This window comes from Rhinichthys klamathensis, unplaced genomic scaffold (genome assembly GCF_029890125.1).
Source record: "Rhinichthys klamathensis goyatoka isolate OS25496 unplaced genomic scaffold, OSU_Roscu_1.1 h1tg000109l_1, whole genome shotgun sequence".
NCBI lineage: Eukaryota > Metazoa > Chordata > Actinopteri > Cypriniformes > Leuciscidae > Rhinichthys > Rhinichthys klamathensis.
The window spans coordinates 1,125,192-1,140,818 of record NW_026606647.1 but is presented as its reverse complement, the minus strand read 5'-3'; the positions used below and the strand labels follow the sequence as shown (position 1 = coordinate 1,140,818).

Below are 15,627 nucleotides of genomic sequence, written 5' to 3'. Positions count from 1 at the left end.
TATCGTGAAGAACCATGCCACACAAACACATGCTTTTGATGGGACTGGAATGGGATGAAATGTTGATTTGCATCAAGGGTAAAGTCGATGAAGTGACCTCTATAAATGACCCTGCTAATTATGACATGCAGGATCACTGATGCCCTTGAATTTCATTTTTTAGACTTTATATTTATTTACAAATGTCTTATTTATTAGTTATTTAGAAAATGTATTTTGCACATTTTATTTAAAAAATGTTATAATGAAAACGATACCAATTTTAATAATTTTTTTGTTCTTTGTAAATTATATTTTCAGCATAATAATTTGAATGAATTAGAATTTGTATTTACTTATAAACTTGTTATTTACTTATCTCTTATTTATAAAACTAATTTTATTAATTTTCCAAAGTATTTTTTTTAAAAATAAAATGTAGGCTGTATAATGAAAATGATTCTAATTTGAATTTTAAATTTAATAAAAATTATATTTCAAATATATTTCAAAATGTGTGTTTGAATAAACTTTTATTTATTTATTTAATGTATTTTATTGTATTTATTTTTTAATTTATTCAAGCTAGAGAATTCTCCCAGTTTTGTCTTTATCAAAAGCATCTCACACTGGCACTTGGGAAGTTACATATAACAGGATGATGCCTGACAAATAAAATATTTACTAATGTAAATCTAGCACAATAATATGAGACATTTAGTACTATAAATAAATATGTGCGACTTCAAAAGGTATGACTCAGTTCGCAGAAAAAGACAAAAGAAACCGAACAATGCTTTGCCCTCACAATGGTCTATTCTTAGGAACACAGAAAGAACAAAGGAAGAATAGAATGAATTGAACTAAAACAGAGCACAGCTGAGTATCTTTAATGGGCATGCAAATGTAAACTCTTCAATTGAGCCAGCTCCGTACTTGAAACCAGTAATTATGTAAGGTGAACCTATCCCCCATATGTTTAAGATTGGGGATGAATTCATTTGATTTTTGCCTGACATTTTAAAGGAGGTGTAATAAGCGTATGTAGGCCAACACATGATCCCCATTGCAAAAGAAAATAACTAAAAATATGCCGCTATTCTGTTACCATAGCGATTTCAGTATTACCAAACAGGTCCGTTACCATGGCAACCACCACGCTGGATAAAGGGTGATGCTGAAATATTCATCAAACAAACATTCAGACAGAAAAACAATCCCAAATCATATACACGCTCTGACCAATTAGCATTTACATTGGCACTGACACACTGCTGGATAAAGACACACCGGCCCTCATCCATGAGGTTACATCAAATCACTCCACTAAGACAGGGGATAAAGCAGATAAAACAACCATACAGAACAAATGATTAAACACTCACTGTCCTCAAAGCCTGTAAAGCCCATCATTTGGCCTGTGGAGTCGTTATGTTCTGGGCCAGCTGTTCATGGACCACAATTCACCACATCTAGCACAATAATATGAGAAGTCAAGTTGAGTTTGAAATGTAATTCTTAAATGTGTGAAATGTTACTATTCAATATACTAAATTATTCCTTATACTAAATTATTCCTTTGATGGCAAAACTGAATTTTCAGCATCGTTAGTCTTCAGTGTTTTAAATTTTACGTCCCTCACACCCTTACATTATTCCATTCTATCTCAGTGTGTTATAGAGTGGAGTTTAACATTTTTTTTTGTGTGTGTGTGTGTGTACAAATCTCTAAATAGTCTGGCTCAACCCTACTTATCTGCTCTACTAACTAAGCATCATCCGACTAGATCACTACGGTCATCAAATCAGAGACTATTGTCTATCCCTAAGTCAAAACTTAACTCTAGGGGGGACCGTGCTTTCTCTGTATTTTTGGCCCCAGATTATGGAATGACTTGCCCATTTCAATTAGAGTGGCCTCCTCATTATTGGTTTTAAATCCAAGTTAAAAACATTTTTGTTGGATAAGGCATTTAACACATGCTAAAGCATTATTCCATTCTATCTCATCATCATTTTAAAGAAGTGAAGCACTTATCCTAGTACTATATTTAAATTTATACTTGTAGTGTTGTTGTATTGTTGTTTGTTTTTTTATGATTTTTATGAATATTGTAAAGCACATTGGACAATGTAAATTGTATTTAATTGTGCTATATAAATAAATTACCATACCATACCAGTGTCACATGATCCTTCAGAAATTATTCTAATATGCTGATTTGGTGCTCAAGAAACATGTATTACTGTTATCAATGTTGAAAACAGTTGATTGATATTGCTGCTTAAAACCCTGATACACTACCATTCAAAAGTTTGGTGTACGTTTTTTTATTTTTTTAGAAGAAATGTATACTTTTATTCAACAAGAATTGTATTAAATTGTGTCATTAAGGACATTTATAATGTTACAAAAATGTCTTAATTGAAATTAATAACTGAGCACCAAATCAGCTTAAGGATAATCTGACACTGAAGACTGGAGTAATGATGCAGAATATTCAGCTTTTCCATCATATGTATATTCAGCTTTTCCATCACAGGAATAAATTGCATTTTAAAATATATTAAATTAGAAAACAAAATGTAGTTTAATATGTAATAATATTGCACAGTATTCCTGTTTTTCCTATTTTTGATCAAATAAGTGCAGCCTTAGTTACCATAAGAGACTTCTTTAAAAAAACATACAAACTTTTGACCAGTAGTGTACGTATATGTAACTGGAGTAAAAAGTGTAACAACATTCTCCTGTCTTTTGAAGAGTGTGGTTGATAATGCATGTCTGTTTTACATGTTCGTCATTGTGTAACAGTGATCCATGTAATGTAACACGTCTATTTGTAACTGAGACGAGCGTCTCAAACAGCCAGTAAAGAGGATAAGGTCAGGCCACTTGGTCAGGACACCTTGCTTTAAAAGTTTTTCACAGGGCAAAACATTAGCATTCTTAAAACTCATAATAATGTAGTTATATTTCTCTGATGGCTATAAAACTACATGACTCAGTGTCAATCAACAGATTACTATGGGCAAATCACAATAATGCTATAGAAGAACTGCCTTCAATTGATTTTAAGCTAGTTCAATTTTAATAACATCCTTAGTAAATATCTTAAACATTTTAACCAACTTCATTCTTTTTATTTCACTATTCTTTTTCCGCATATACAACTAAAGATGAAAACGAAGACGACTTACTATAACCTGATAGGCTACAGCACACCTAGAGAAATTAATAATAATAATAATATAATAAAAAAAACAGTACAAGACCAGAATTTAACACAAACAAGTTTTATTTTTCCTCCAACATACCGTGTACAACAGATATAAGATAGAGGTATCTGAACATGTCAAATAATAATATTTATTAATATCATTATTGTAACAACTTGGAATGTAGTTTTGAATCTTTTCTTTATCTTCTTTTTTGAATTTTCTTTTTTAGTTTATTTAGGAAATATGACAAATAAATAAAGCTTTATCATAGTCTCTGTATGTCAACTAACAATCTGAATATAGTTCTCTCTTCACGATGGGTAAAGGTGCAACGGGACGGTGCTGTAGAGCGACAATTAACAGTCTTCCTTTTCACCACCTACTGTTCCTTCATCCAATAAGGAGTATTCGGAAGCTAATCAAAGTTCTGGAACCTTCTCAGGGAAAGAATACGGGAACAAAATCAGGTCCTTCTTTTGTAAATAACCATTTTATATTCTCAATAAATAGAACGAAAAGGGGAACCAAAGAAACACACCAGGGGAAGGGAGTAAAGCTACTGAACACAGAGGAAGCCGATCATGTGACGTTTCAATGTTAGCCTCTCGACCCTTTTTAATCCTCTACGCACACAAAAGTCGGCAAAGAGACACCAAAAACAACTGAACAGGTGGAGTTTCCGAGATTTTAATCGAGCTGAACATCTCGAGGGACTGAAAGAATGAGGAATAGAAAGAGAAAGAAGCATTTCCCCATTCGAACGCCCTGCTGGTTTAATCTGTGCCGTGATCCACTAGTTGGGAAATGATGGTGATGAGGTTCTCCAATCCGAAGATGTAACCGCTATCCTGGCCCTCGTGGACAACACTATCCTCCCCGTAGTGCCTGCAAGTGGTGTGGGCAAAGTCAATCATGCGTACGTCTACGGCCGGGCCGCTGTCTGACCTGGCCACGCGTCGCACCCCTGCAGAGCCGCTGGTGCCGCTTCCACCACCGCAAGCACCGCTGATGCTACTGCTGCTAGCTGCACCTGCACCGTGAGGGAATCCAAAAGCACCTCCCTCCTCTTCTTCTTCCTCCTCCTCCTCCTCCTCTTCGTCATCTTCCTCCTCCTCTTCCGAAAGTCCATCCTCTGGGGAATGGCGGGATCGCGGAGGGTCTCCGTCGTAGATGATCAAGAGCGAGCTGGAGTAAAAGCGGTAGCTTTCGCAGGCCTCCAGGGCCGCCTGCATGTCTCGCAGCCTCCGAAGCACCGGCGACAGGAGCTCGCGCCTCAGCCGTCTCCCGTCGTGGAAGAACTGAAAGATGGCCTCTTTGAAGCCAGGCAGGGTTAGCTTGCGGCCGTGGTACTTGTTCATGAACATGAGCTGCCCTGTGTCTGAATGGTACACCTGGAGGAAAGCAGAGGAGTGTGTAAATGAAATGCATCGCCTTTCTAATATTTTCTTAATGGAATCACGTTTGAGTGCTACGCTAACCTGCATGCCACAGAGGCGCACTCCGATGCTGGCGGATGTACTTTGCTGACACTTGCGAATCTGCATGGCCTTCTTCTCCTCAGAGGCGTCGTCCCCGTGCTGCCTCGTGCCCATCTTCAGATCGAGCACGCATGGAACCGTGTAGCGCCACGTCAGGTTCTCTAACAGGATGAATTCTGATGGGAGGTGCTGGGTTAAGGGAAACACAGATTCTCCTTTCTTTTCTATAAATTGTGCTATACAATTAACCTCTGTTTTGTTGCATGATAAAATGCTTTTGCTTTTATTTTCCTTACAATTGTCCTCACTAATTGTTTGCGGATAAAAGAAGCTGTATAATTAACTTTTACAGGTTTATAATGTGCTGTCTGTGCTATTTGTTGTTTTGAAGTAAAAATAGGTGTTTAAACTATAATATAATATTAAAAATATTATTTAATATTTTTAGTGATTTTTAAGGAAACAATTAAAACTAATAAAACTATTTAAAATAAGATGAAATTATTTGTTCACATTTTTTAAATTATATATTACCATAATTTATAATTATACATTACCATCATTTACTTTCTATTGGCAATAAATAAACTAAAATATATAGTTTTTTTTTAAAGTCAAAAATATTTTTTTATAAACTCACACTACTGTTCAAAATAATTAATATTTTCCAAAAGAAGTCTCTTTGCTCACTAAGACTCGATTTATGTGGTCAAAAAAACAGTAAAAAACAGTAATATTGTGAAATAAATATTATTAGATTTTTTGTATTTAGATATATTTCAAAATGTAATTTATTCCTGTAATGGTAAAGCTGAATTTTTAGCAGCATTACCCCAGTCTTCAGTGTCACAAGATCCTTCAGAAATCATTCTAATATGATTATTTAGTGATCAAGAAAGATTTCTTATTATTATCAATGTCGACAGTTGTGCGTATATAATAATCTAACTAACATCAGTAAACTACAAAAGACCAATCCAACTTTGTTGTTTGTGGCAGCACTTAAGGATACTGTATTGGTTGCGGTGTTTTGCGTTCTCCTTCATCCTCTGCAGATGTTGTTGGTGGCACTTGAGGCTCCAGGGGTTGTGCTTGAGCTGAGGGCCGGCAGCATTGCTCCCCTCCAGACTGTAGTAGAACACATCGGCCTGCTTGAGCCACTCCTCCTCGCGTTTCACACTGCAGGGGTGAAGACAGAGGCGGGTCAGCCAGATTAGGCCAAACATGCTGGATCAGACTACAGGTTTGGATGAACTCAACATGTATTTTAGAGATCTGAACAAACACCCTAGGACCCAGAACACCCAAATAAGCTTGAAGCAATATGCAAAAAGCATTCAGGACAACTTAACAACCACATAGCAAAATCCTGGATTCATGGCGACTTGGGCCAAGAGTTCATGCACTGCAAATATGTTTGACCTTGAATATTATGATGTTGTTATCTGATTATGTTATTATCTGAATAGGATTATGAAAATGATGTAATGCTACTGCGACATGCACGTTTGCCACAGCTCCAATAAGTGCATTTCCTTCCGATTTTACAGTAGAGTGCTGTATGGAGGGTTGTTATTATGATTCGTTAAAATCCTAAATCCCGCACGGAGACCAAATGCCCCTTATGTGCTCTTTCACCCCTTCCCCAGTCACACTGAGGTCACTTCTATAAGTCACAAAGCTACGCTGGTTACATAACCTCTTACTAAACTTTGGCTCAAAACGCACATTTGCACCAGTCCGGCTGCCAGGAGCTGAGAATGCATCTGCTCTGCCCAGCTGGGTGTCCTGTGGGTCAGTGCATTCAGCGCCTCTTCATGACGACAACGACATTACGATCGGTCACATTCTCACTGAGTCAGACAAGTACTGAGCAGGGCCATTATTACAGGAGAACACAGGCTAGTGTTATTCCAGAGATGTGGGGTGGTGTGGTCTAGGCATTAAAACTTCTGCTAACTGTAAAGCTGCTGGTGCAATCCGCAAGGAACAGCACATGATTTGTCAGCATTGTGCCCTTGAGAAATATTCTGAACCTCAGTGTCTGGTAAATGACTACTAATATTTCAGCAAGGGTTTAGCACACATCACATTGCTTTATTTCAGGGGCTCAAAATTGAATAGCCACAAAAATACAAATCTATGTAAAAGAAGAAATTTAAGTGATGCAGTGATAATGCAAAACTGTGCTACAATGTAGTAGGTGGTTGTCAGGTCAGTTCTATTCGGTCGATAAGGTGATATGAGTGGTTTTTAGCACGTTGTTAAACAGCTGTTAAGGTGTTCTGGGTAATTGCTAGAAGGGCTGAAAAAAATCCAATTGTGATTTTTCTGATAAAAATTGGGATTTCAAATGAATGCACATTTTAGGGCTTAACATTTTGGCCAAAAAAATATCAATATAAAATATATCAATATAACAAAAAAATTATAATAATTAATATTATTATTTTGTTATAGTGATTATTATTATTGAATAAAAATGTTAAACATAATAAGTATAACTATTTTTATAATTTCACTGTAAAAAATGAAATCACGCAATAAAAAAAAATATGTACACTGTAAAATTACAATACTTACTTATAAATACACAAGTAGTGTTCCCAAATGCACTACAAAAGTGACCCAAAAACCAGAGCAGATGTAGAGATGGATTTATTTTAGATAGAGCAGCATTTACTATGAACCAAGCCGCTATATTTAATTAAATTGCAGCATTTGTGATTTGATAATAGCACTAAGCCATTTCGCGATTTCGATTTTATTTTGATTAATCATTCAGCCCTACTTTCCAGGTGGTTTAATGATATCTTCCGCTAGTGTGGACGTTAATGTTGTTATAGTTTTAGAATGGGCCTTAACTCGTCAATCCTATTTTCTATGCATCTATTATGCATATTAACAAGCCTATAGCACAATCAACGGTTACCGTCCCCATACCTCTTGTCCTTATCCTTCCGAGTGTGTCTGGACCGGTCCTTGCTGTAGCCCTCATTGTCCAGCAGCATCTTACTGACCCATTTTATTTTGTTATTGGGATCCAGGTCGGCCGAGGGGACCACATTCTCCAGGTCCCCAAGATCACTGTGCAGAGGGTACGCAATAAGACACAAATTCCCTTCCTCGTCCTCCTCGAAACTCACCGACACCACACCTGGAGAGAGAGAGATGGAATAGTAGACAGAGGGAGAGAGAGAAAAAAGAATGAGGTCAGAGGTGAAACCATAATAACGTCACTTTAGCAAAGAAGAAGTAGCCAGAGTTCCGAGCTTAAAGTAAACTGTCTGGGAAATCTTTAACATCTCTTACCCACTTCTCTTTTTTGCTCTTAAAAGCTCCCGAGTCTTTAACAAAATCTACTGAGCCGACAGCACGGGCTGGTCCTAACCTGATTGGAATCACACAATCCATAACAAACAAGACAGAAATACTTAGAACTGAAAGAAAGAGAGAGAGGGGGGGGTCTAGGATTGAGAGAGAGAGAGAGAGAGAGAGAGAGAGAGAGAGAGAGAGAGAGAGAGAGAGAGAGAGAGAGAGAGAGAGAGAGAGAGAGAGAGAGAGAGAGAGAGAGAGAGAGAGAGAGAGAGAGAGAGAAGAGAGAAAATAGGGTTGATGGCGTGGAAGAGAGAGAAGTCTAGGAAACAACAACAGCCAATGAACAGGAGCTGTGACTTCACTGGATTGGTTCTCTCAATCTGTCATGGCAAACCATAAGAAACGTTTACGTTCAATCAGTTGCCACACAAGGATGAAACCAGCCCACAAACAAATAACAAGAGGCTTAAGATATGATGAAACCAACACTATTTATTGTCAAATATCAAATCATATCACTTCATGACTCAAATTCAAAACTGATATCATCAAAGCATCAGATAAAACACAATGGACCAAAACCAGGGAAAAATCACAGAAGAAAAACGTGGACATTACAAGAATGTATTATGAACCTGAAAGGCAGTCCCAAATAGTCTAAAATGTATTAAGAGACATAGTACATAGAAAAATCAACAAATCAAATATATGATATTCTGAAAGAGAGAAAATACTACCAGGATGAATCTCATGAAAAAAATAAAATTCTAATCGATTTTTGCGTCGATTTTATGCCCATTATTTTCAATGATGATTCCCATTGGCCTCCTATTACTCTAGTATTTTAATGCATCAAAGTAAAAATATGCAATACTTTTAATTTAAGCTGATTTAAATAATTAAATTAAAGTCAGATCAAAAATTCTACCATGTATACATTTTTAATCATGTAAATTTCATCAGTTTTTTTGCATTATAAAAAAGACATGTACAGTATTGTAATGATAATGCCACAATGCAACAAAAAAAACACCCAAAGTCTCACCTAGATTTTTAATTCAGAACAATTAAACAGGAAACAAATCAGAGAAGAGTCAAATGCACAGATGCAGTAATTTCCTACAGTAAAAAAAAAAAATGCATTTCAAGACACCCAAAACAACCACAGAGATTATGTCCAAGATTCTGTTTTGACATCACACCCATCCCTCAACCTCAACCAATAAAAAAGCAGATGCCCTGCACACTTATTTTCACACTGGAAACCAGGGCATTTAAAGCTTACGGACACTGCAGTGTGCATCAAAACAAGGCTGTAAATATTTTTGAAAAAAGTAGGGGGGAGAAAAAAAGAGACCGATGGACAGAAGCGAACATCTAAGATGGTTGAACTGGTCTTTCCAGGTTCTTCCTCAGGAATGACAGCAAAATCTTGATACCACAAGTGTGTGGGAGGCAGTCAATGATGTCATAAACACAGTCTTTTGGTCCAGATAGAAACATTTGCCATTGGTGCTTATTTTTCAAGTCTGTCAGGCTGGAAAGCATTCCAAATTCTGGTATTTCGTGATTTTCGTCCTCAAGCAAAACCCTGATACCTAGTTAGGTGTTTGCGTTAAAATACAGCCTTGCCAGCACGTAATAACTTACCTTATAGGGGCCCTACCCGAAAGGGATGTTTACAAGGATAGTAATACACCCAAACATTTAGATACATTTAAACACGACTTTCTTATTTCCATAGAATGATAGTAACTATTCACGTTCATTACAATAATAAAAAATACAATGAATGTGACTGAAAGGCCGGGCGTCTCTTTTCTGTTCCACGAAATAGAAAGTCATACGGGTAAGGAACAACATGAGGGTGAGTAAATGATGACAATTTTTATTTTTAGGTGACCTGTCCCTTTAAGAATTGATGATTACAACAGCGCCCTCGTGTGAAAACAGCGTTAAGACGGAAACACAGCAGAACTGCTGGCCTTCATTTAGCATGAAGGTGTTTTTTTACACTCTAACAAACCGAAAGACATTATATTGTACCCCAAAGACACTTGTGAAAGAGAAAGGAATAGCCTGTATAGACAGGAAACCAGAATAATGCGTCGCATTATTACTTACCTCTATATTGCGGTGTAAACTTCCGCATAGCCGCAGGGAGGCTCTTGTAAAACTGGTGCTCCCGGGGGATGAGGGGCTTGCATATCGTCTGCTCCCCGAAGCGAAGCACACACGAGTGTCCCCCCACCTGGTGCACAAAGGGCTCAAGGAGCACCCCTTTCCCCATATACCCCTGCGGCTCTGTCTGCATCCCCTCGATGGCTGGGCTCATCCTCCGGGGGCATTAGACTCTTACTCCTGGTCCAGTTGGACACCACAAGACGTGTAACGTTAGACGGTTAAAATGTCGAGATGGTCTCTCTATATTTCTCTCTGCCTTTCGTTTTTTTTCTCGATTCACTCTATCGTTTACTCACGACCAGTGATGTAATCTCAACCGTGCAGTAGAACACTGCAGGACATAAACAAAAGAAGCCGGAATGAGGAAGAAAGACGACACGACAGAAAAAAAGAGCTCTGTGTTTTGATTCAAATCCTTTCTTTTATGACACGAGTCATCTAGTTTGTATCTTTCTTATTTAATAAAGTGATCTATATTTGTTCTAATTGTGAAATATAAGGGATTACACCGAGAAAGAGCAGTTTAATCGTCTAAGTGTCAACCGTCTTCTCTCAAACTCTTCTTCTACTGACACCGTAATCGCTCACCGAACTGAGAAAATGTCAGCGCTGCATCACAAACCCCGCCTCTAATATCAAACTGGCCAATCAGAGCGCCGGAAACGGTGCTGGGTGGCAACCAGTGGAGAGGACAGAATGTGAACAAAGAGTGAGGAAGGGTGAGGTGGGGGAGGGGAGGAAGTAGATGGAAAACAGTCTGGGGTGGAGGGGGGTGGTGAAGCAGCAGCTCAGCCTCAGCTGTGTTTTTCTCTCTGTGTGACATGGATGTCTGAGGGAAGCTGCATGGTGCATACGTGCACTCGCTAGGGTCACAACGGCCACAACACGAAAATGCGGCAAATGCAGCTTTACGAGTACGGGGAAACGAAAGCTGAACTGAAAATGAACTATAATAAACTAGCAGATGACATTGACATGGTCACATATTCTATAAAGAAAAAGCAATCATTTTAACAATATAAACAATAGTTTTTATGTGTATAGCGCTTCACTATACACATGAGATTTGCAATGGGCTAACATATAGTATCGCTTTACGTGAGTAGGCTAAATGTGGAAAAAGTTAGATAGACCTACTTGTAGTTTAAATATTTTCGATTATCTAATAAAACCAAGCAATTGAGATTCGTTATAGCCTATAGCTTGTAAGCTATGGCTATGTGTTGATAAAGTTGGATTGCTATACAGCCTAAATTCCTAGGTACTCATTTTTTATTTATCTTTCTAATGTATTTAAATTTACTTTTCTTTCTCTATTTGTTTCATTGTTTTATGTTTTTTCATTGTATTATGTACAGGATTTTTGAATTAGGCTACATATGACCTAAGATTTAATTGTTCAAAATGACCGAAGAAAATAACTAACTAACTAACTAACTAACTATATACAAAGTTCCGTCATGAAACTCTAGATGGCGCATTTGTTAGCAATCACTTCGTTATCTACATAGCGCAGCTGATTGGTTGCTGTGGCATCAGCAGCCAATGAGCTTGCCCCTCAACATTTCAGATAGATGGCTCTGGCTGGTGGTATAGAGATTAGAGAGCCTAAGTCCCTCCCCTTCCGGTCGACCGCCATGGGACCTTATTTCGGAAAAATATTGTATGGTAGTCAATGGCGAGAGACAACAAATATTTTGATCTAGTTTGAATTGTGCCCTGAATTACACATATGATGTTTGTCAATTTAAAAGACTACAAACCCAAAAGGCGCACATTTTCTCTCAATGAATGAAGCTAACTTTACTGAAGCTAACGTCTGTCATTTGTCTATAGTCTTACGTTATAATCGTAACGTTACGCCGTCATGCCTGAGTGTTTTGTACAAGACTGCACACACACGAGCAACGGATCTCGCTCGTTGTTTCGCTTCCCGGGAGATGTAGTTCATTGAGCGATTTTCATATAAAACTAAATGTTACTCTTCTGTTTTATGACAAACCGCGACTTTCTTGACTGTCATAATTATCTTTTAAATTGACAAACATCATATGTGTAATTCAGGGCACAGTTCAGACGGAATAAAAAGATAAGTTGTCTCTCGCCATTGACTACCATACATATTTTTTCCGAAACAAGGTCCCATGAGCCGGAAGCGGAGGGGCGGGACTTAGGCTCTCTATTGTTGCTGTTAGCAATCTGCAGCACGCTTTCAGAAACGCTTCACCTTCCCCAGCTCCAAATATATCTGCTATGGGGTCATTTCATATATGTTATATGTACAGCAGCAGCATGTCTTACTTGCTCACAGCAATGTCTGTGAATGTATTGGTAGTAGCAAGTCTCTGTACTTGTTCTGCAGCAGCGTAGCAGATCTATTCAGACAAGACCAAATACATTTACAATGCCACATCCATTACCATGATAGTTTACATTTTGTAATGATAAACAGTCATGCAGTTGGAAATTGCTATATAGCCATATATTGCTTTACGTGAGTGTAATGTATGTATGCGGGTAAAGTTAGATATACTAGGTCTATATCCAACATTAAATATAATGCGGGGTGATAATAGGCCTATAGTTTAAATTTTGCTAAGGTATAAGCAATCAAGAAGTTGAGATTTGCAATATTATGCATGTAGGTGAATAAGGATGTACTTACAGAGATGTAATTAAAAGTCATGGCATAACACTTACAATAACACATGACATTGTACAGTAATATATTTAGTCCCCTAGTGTGTAAGCAAAAGGCAACTGCACGTGGCTTGCACATTAAAAATAATATTATTAAATATAGAACATACATATGAAATGCTATTATAGCCTAGCAATAGTATGAAATCATCTGTGAAAACGTTAGGTAAAAATACAGGCAAATGAGAGGAAAAACAGGTGACATGATACCAATGGACCCCATGGATTACTATTGTGTAAATTGGTGTCAATCGTTCAGCCGACAAAATGAAATAGGGTGTCAGTGAACAGATATTTGTTTTCTGAGGAACTGAGAGTGCTGAGTTTCAGACAATGGCAAAATCAGTGTTTTTTTATTGGTAATGTTAATGTGTATAAAATGTTGTTATATGATATTCAGTACAAAACAAATTTGGTTGGTGGTGAGAGGAAATGAGCAATTTAGTTCTGAAGACATCAGAAAAAGTTAATGGAATCTACTGGCCACATGATTTTCCTCAGAGAAAGAGAATCTTAGTTTGATAGATGCACGTATATCATCAACAGTATCTGCAGTATTGGACCACAGGCAGAGGGTTTGACTTTAATCCCTCTCTCTAATCCTGCCTGCTGGAACTCACGAGTGGAAAAATGGGCCATGGAAAAAGTGTGAGAGAAGAAATGAAAAGCATGAATTACGACTACAGGACAGGGAACCCCTTTTTTTAAGTTACCAAAGGAGATGGATATTATTATTATTGAATATGACTAGTCAAAGACCATCTATCAAGTGTACCATTGTCTAATATGGAAAATACACAAAGGAATACCAACTGAAGTCAATAATGTTATCTGTTAAAACTCTTATTTGATCACCAAAATGACATTTAAAATATTTTTCCTGGGGAAAAAAAATTGTCATGCCTTAGCTTTAATGTAACTGTACATCATTTCATATACGCGAAGCCATGAATATGCAAACTAGCCCCGCCTCCACTCACACAAACCAGCTCAGAATACCTGATCCACTTGGTCAACTTAACTGTAGTAAACGCTGCACAATGGCAAGTGAAAATGCTGGTTTAATTCAGCCATATGACCAGAAACTGATTCAGAAGAAGAAAGAGGAAAGTGAATTGCAGGATTATGAGAATGGTAATGCGTTTTATGTATCACTCTTTACAACGTCGGACACACAACAGTAATTATGATTAGCTTTTTGCTTGACTACGTTATCGAATAGCTAACAATGTGTTGCTAATGTTACACAAACCATGCCATCTCAGTCTGCCTTCAAAAAATCACCATCCTTATGACCCGTCTACACTAAAACGCCCTCCGGAGATTCAAAACGAAAAACGGGTCGGCAGCGTTTCTAAACTTCTCCGTTTTGGGTCTCCGTTTTTGCCGTTTTAGTGTGGACGGGCGGTGCAAACGTAGCAAAAGGTCTCCGTTTTTAAACGAAAACGCAGTAGTGTGGACGGGGCCTTAGAAATGCTTGATCAATTCAGAATGTCAGTGGAGAAAGGCATATAGCTCATCATAACATTGTAATATATATATCATTTATTACTATATTGTTAAATGTACCAATTTTTCATATCAACAGTAAAATATACAGGTATAACCTGGTAACAACTCTTGAGACTCCCCTGCTTCGCAGTATATGCTAAAGTTGACGTGATTGGTTACAAGGTAGTTCGTGATGAAAGAAACACTGGCGATTTCAAACCGTGTTTTTGAGACGGCCTTTTTTCACTGCAATTTTAAGGAGAAAATACTCTGCAATGGTGCTGATTTATGAATTTGCACATGGTTAAACTAAAAGCATATTAAAAAAAAACATAAACAACATTAAAAACTTGATTTTCACCACAGTGGGTCTTTAAATATAATTTACTCATCTGCATGTTTTTCCAAACTTTTTCTTCCTTACATGGAACATATAGGGAGATATTTTGTCCAATTATTTGCATAAACAAGATTGTAACTGGTGGCTGTCAAGCTAAAAGGGACAAAAAAGATAGGCTACCAAGTAGTCCGTAAATTATATTCTGAAGCCAAACAATAGCTTAGAGTGAGAAAAAGACAAATTTAAGTTGTTATTCGCTGAAATCTATTTTGCATCAGCAGCATTTTCTGTGATTCAGAGCTTTAAACATTAAAACATCATTACCGTGTTTCAGAGTGTGAGCATGGCAGGGTCAAAGGGGCACACAATTCATTTATTCATTAAAGGAACAAATGCAACTTGAGGGGTGGTATATCAGCGGTTAAAGGCCAGTGATACAAAAGCCTGACGCTTTGATCTCAGAGACCTGTGAACTTGAGAATCCCTGAGAGAACCATTGTGCCTTTAAATAGTGTGCTCTTTGTGGAGGGCCTGATATATATATAGTGGAGTCACTGATATTTTTATACCGTATGTTACGCTATGTAAACAGCATCTGCTAAATGACTAACTGATTACAAAACTAACCAAAATAACCAAATATACTTCTAATAAGAACTGTGCAGACCAGTATGTCTTTACAAATGTTTAAACAATACTGACCTCCAGTCAAGTAATGAAACGAGGAGAGGAGCCTATTCAAACTGCTGACAGAATGAAACACCAGCGTAATTACTGATCTGAGACGGAGCAGAGAGTTTTGGCAATTGCTCGTTGTTGCAATAGATTCTGAGATATGAAACATTCTGATCTTTGGCAGTGTAAATCTGAGACCTGAACGAGAATGAGAGAACCGAATGATACAATTAGTGATAG

The 15,627-nt window shown here is 37.5% G+C and overlaps 2 protein-coding genes across 2 annotated transcripts in view; both read right to left on the bottom strand.

Moving 5' to 3' along the window:
* The window catches only part of tnfrsf18 (tumor necrosis factor receptor superfamily, member 18), a 343,660-nt gene that overhangs the window by 7,794 nt on the left and 320,239 nt on the right, over positions 1–15,627 (bottom strand). The gene's annotated exons all lie outside the window — the stretch shown is intronic.
* ip6k2a (inositol hexakisphosphate kinase 2a) lies at positions 3,261–10,766 on the bottom strand. The gene is made up of 5 exons (XM_056253729.1): positions 10,122–10,766; positions 7,623–7,836; positions 5,692–5,858; positions 4,680–4,855; positions 3,261–4,592 (listed from the first exon to the last, which is right to left on the bottom strand). The coding sequence occupies exons 1-5, from the start codon at positions 10,330–10,332 to the stop codon at positions 3,975–3,977; spliced, it is 1,386 nt and encodes a 461-aa protein (XP_056109704.1). The 5' UTR covers positions 10,333–10,766; the 3' UTR covers positions 3,261–3,974.

Excerpts from the sequence above, each read along its gene's own strand:
- ip6k2a (XM_056253729.1), bottom strand. The coding sequence starts at position 10,332 with ATGAGCCCAGCCATCGAGGGGATGCAGACAGAGCCGCAGGGGTATATG. Across the intron at positions 7,837-10,121 it reads GTTTACACCGCAATATAGAG|GTGTGGTGTCGGTGAGTTTC; the intron begins GTAAGTAATAAT and ends CTCTCTCTCCAG. Across the intron at positions 5,859-7,622 it reads CGGAAGGATAAGGACAAGAG|TGTGAAACGCGAGGAGGAGT; the intron begins GTATGGGGACGG and ends TCACCCCTGCAG.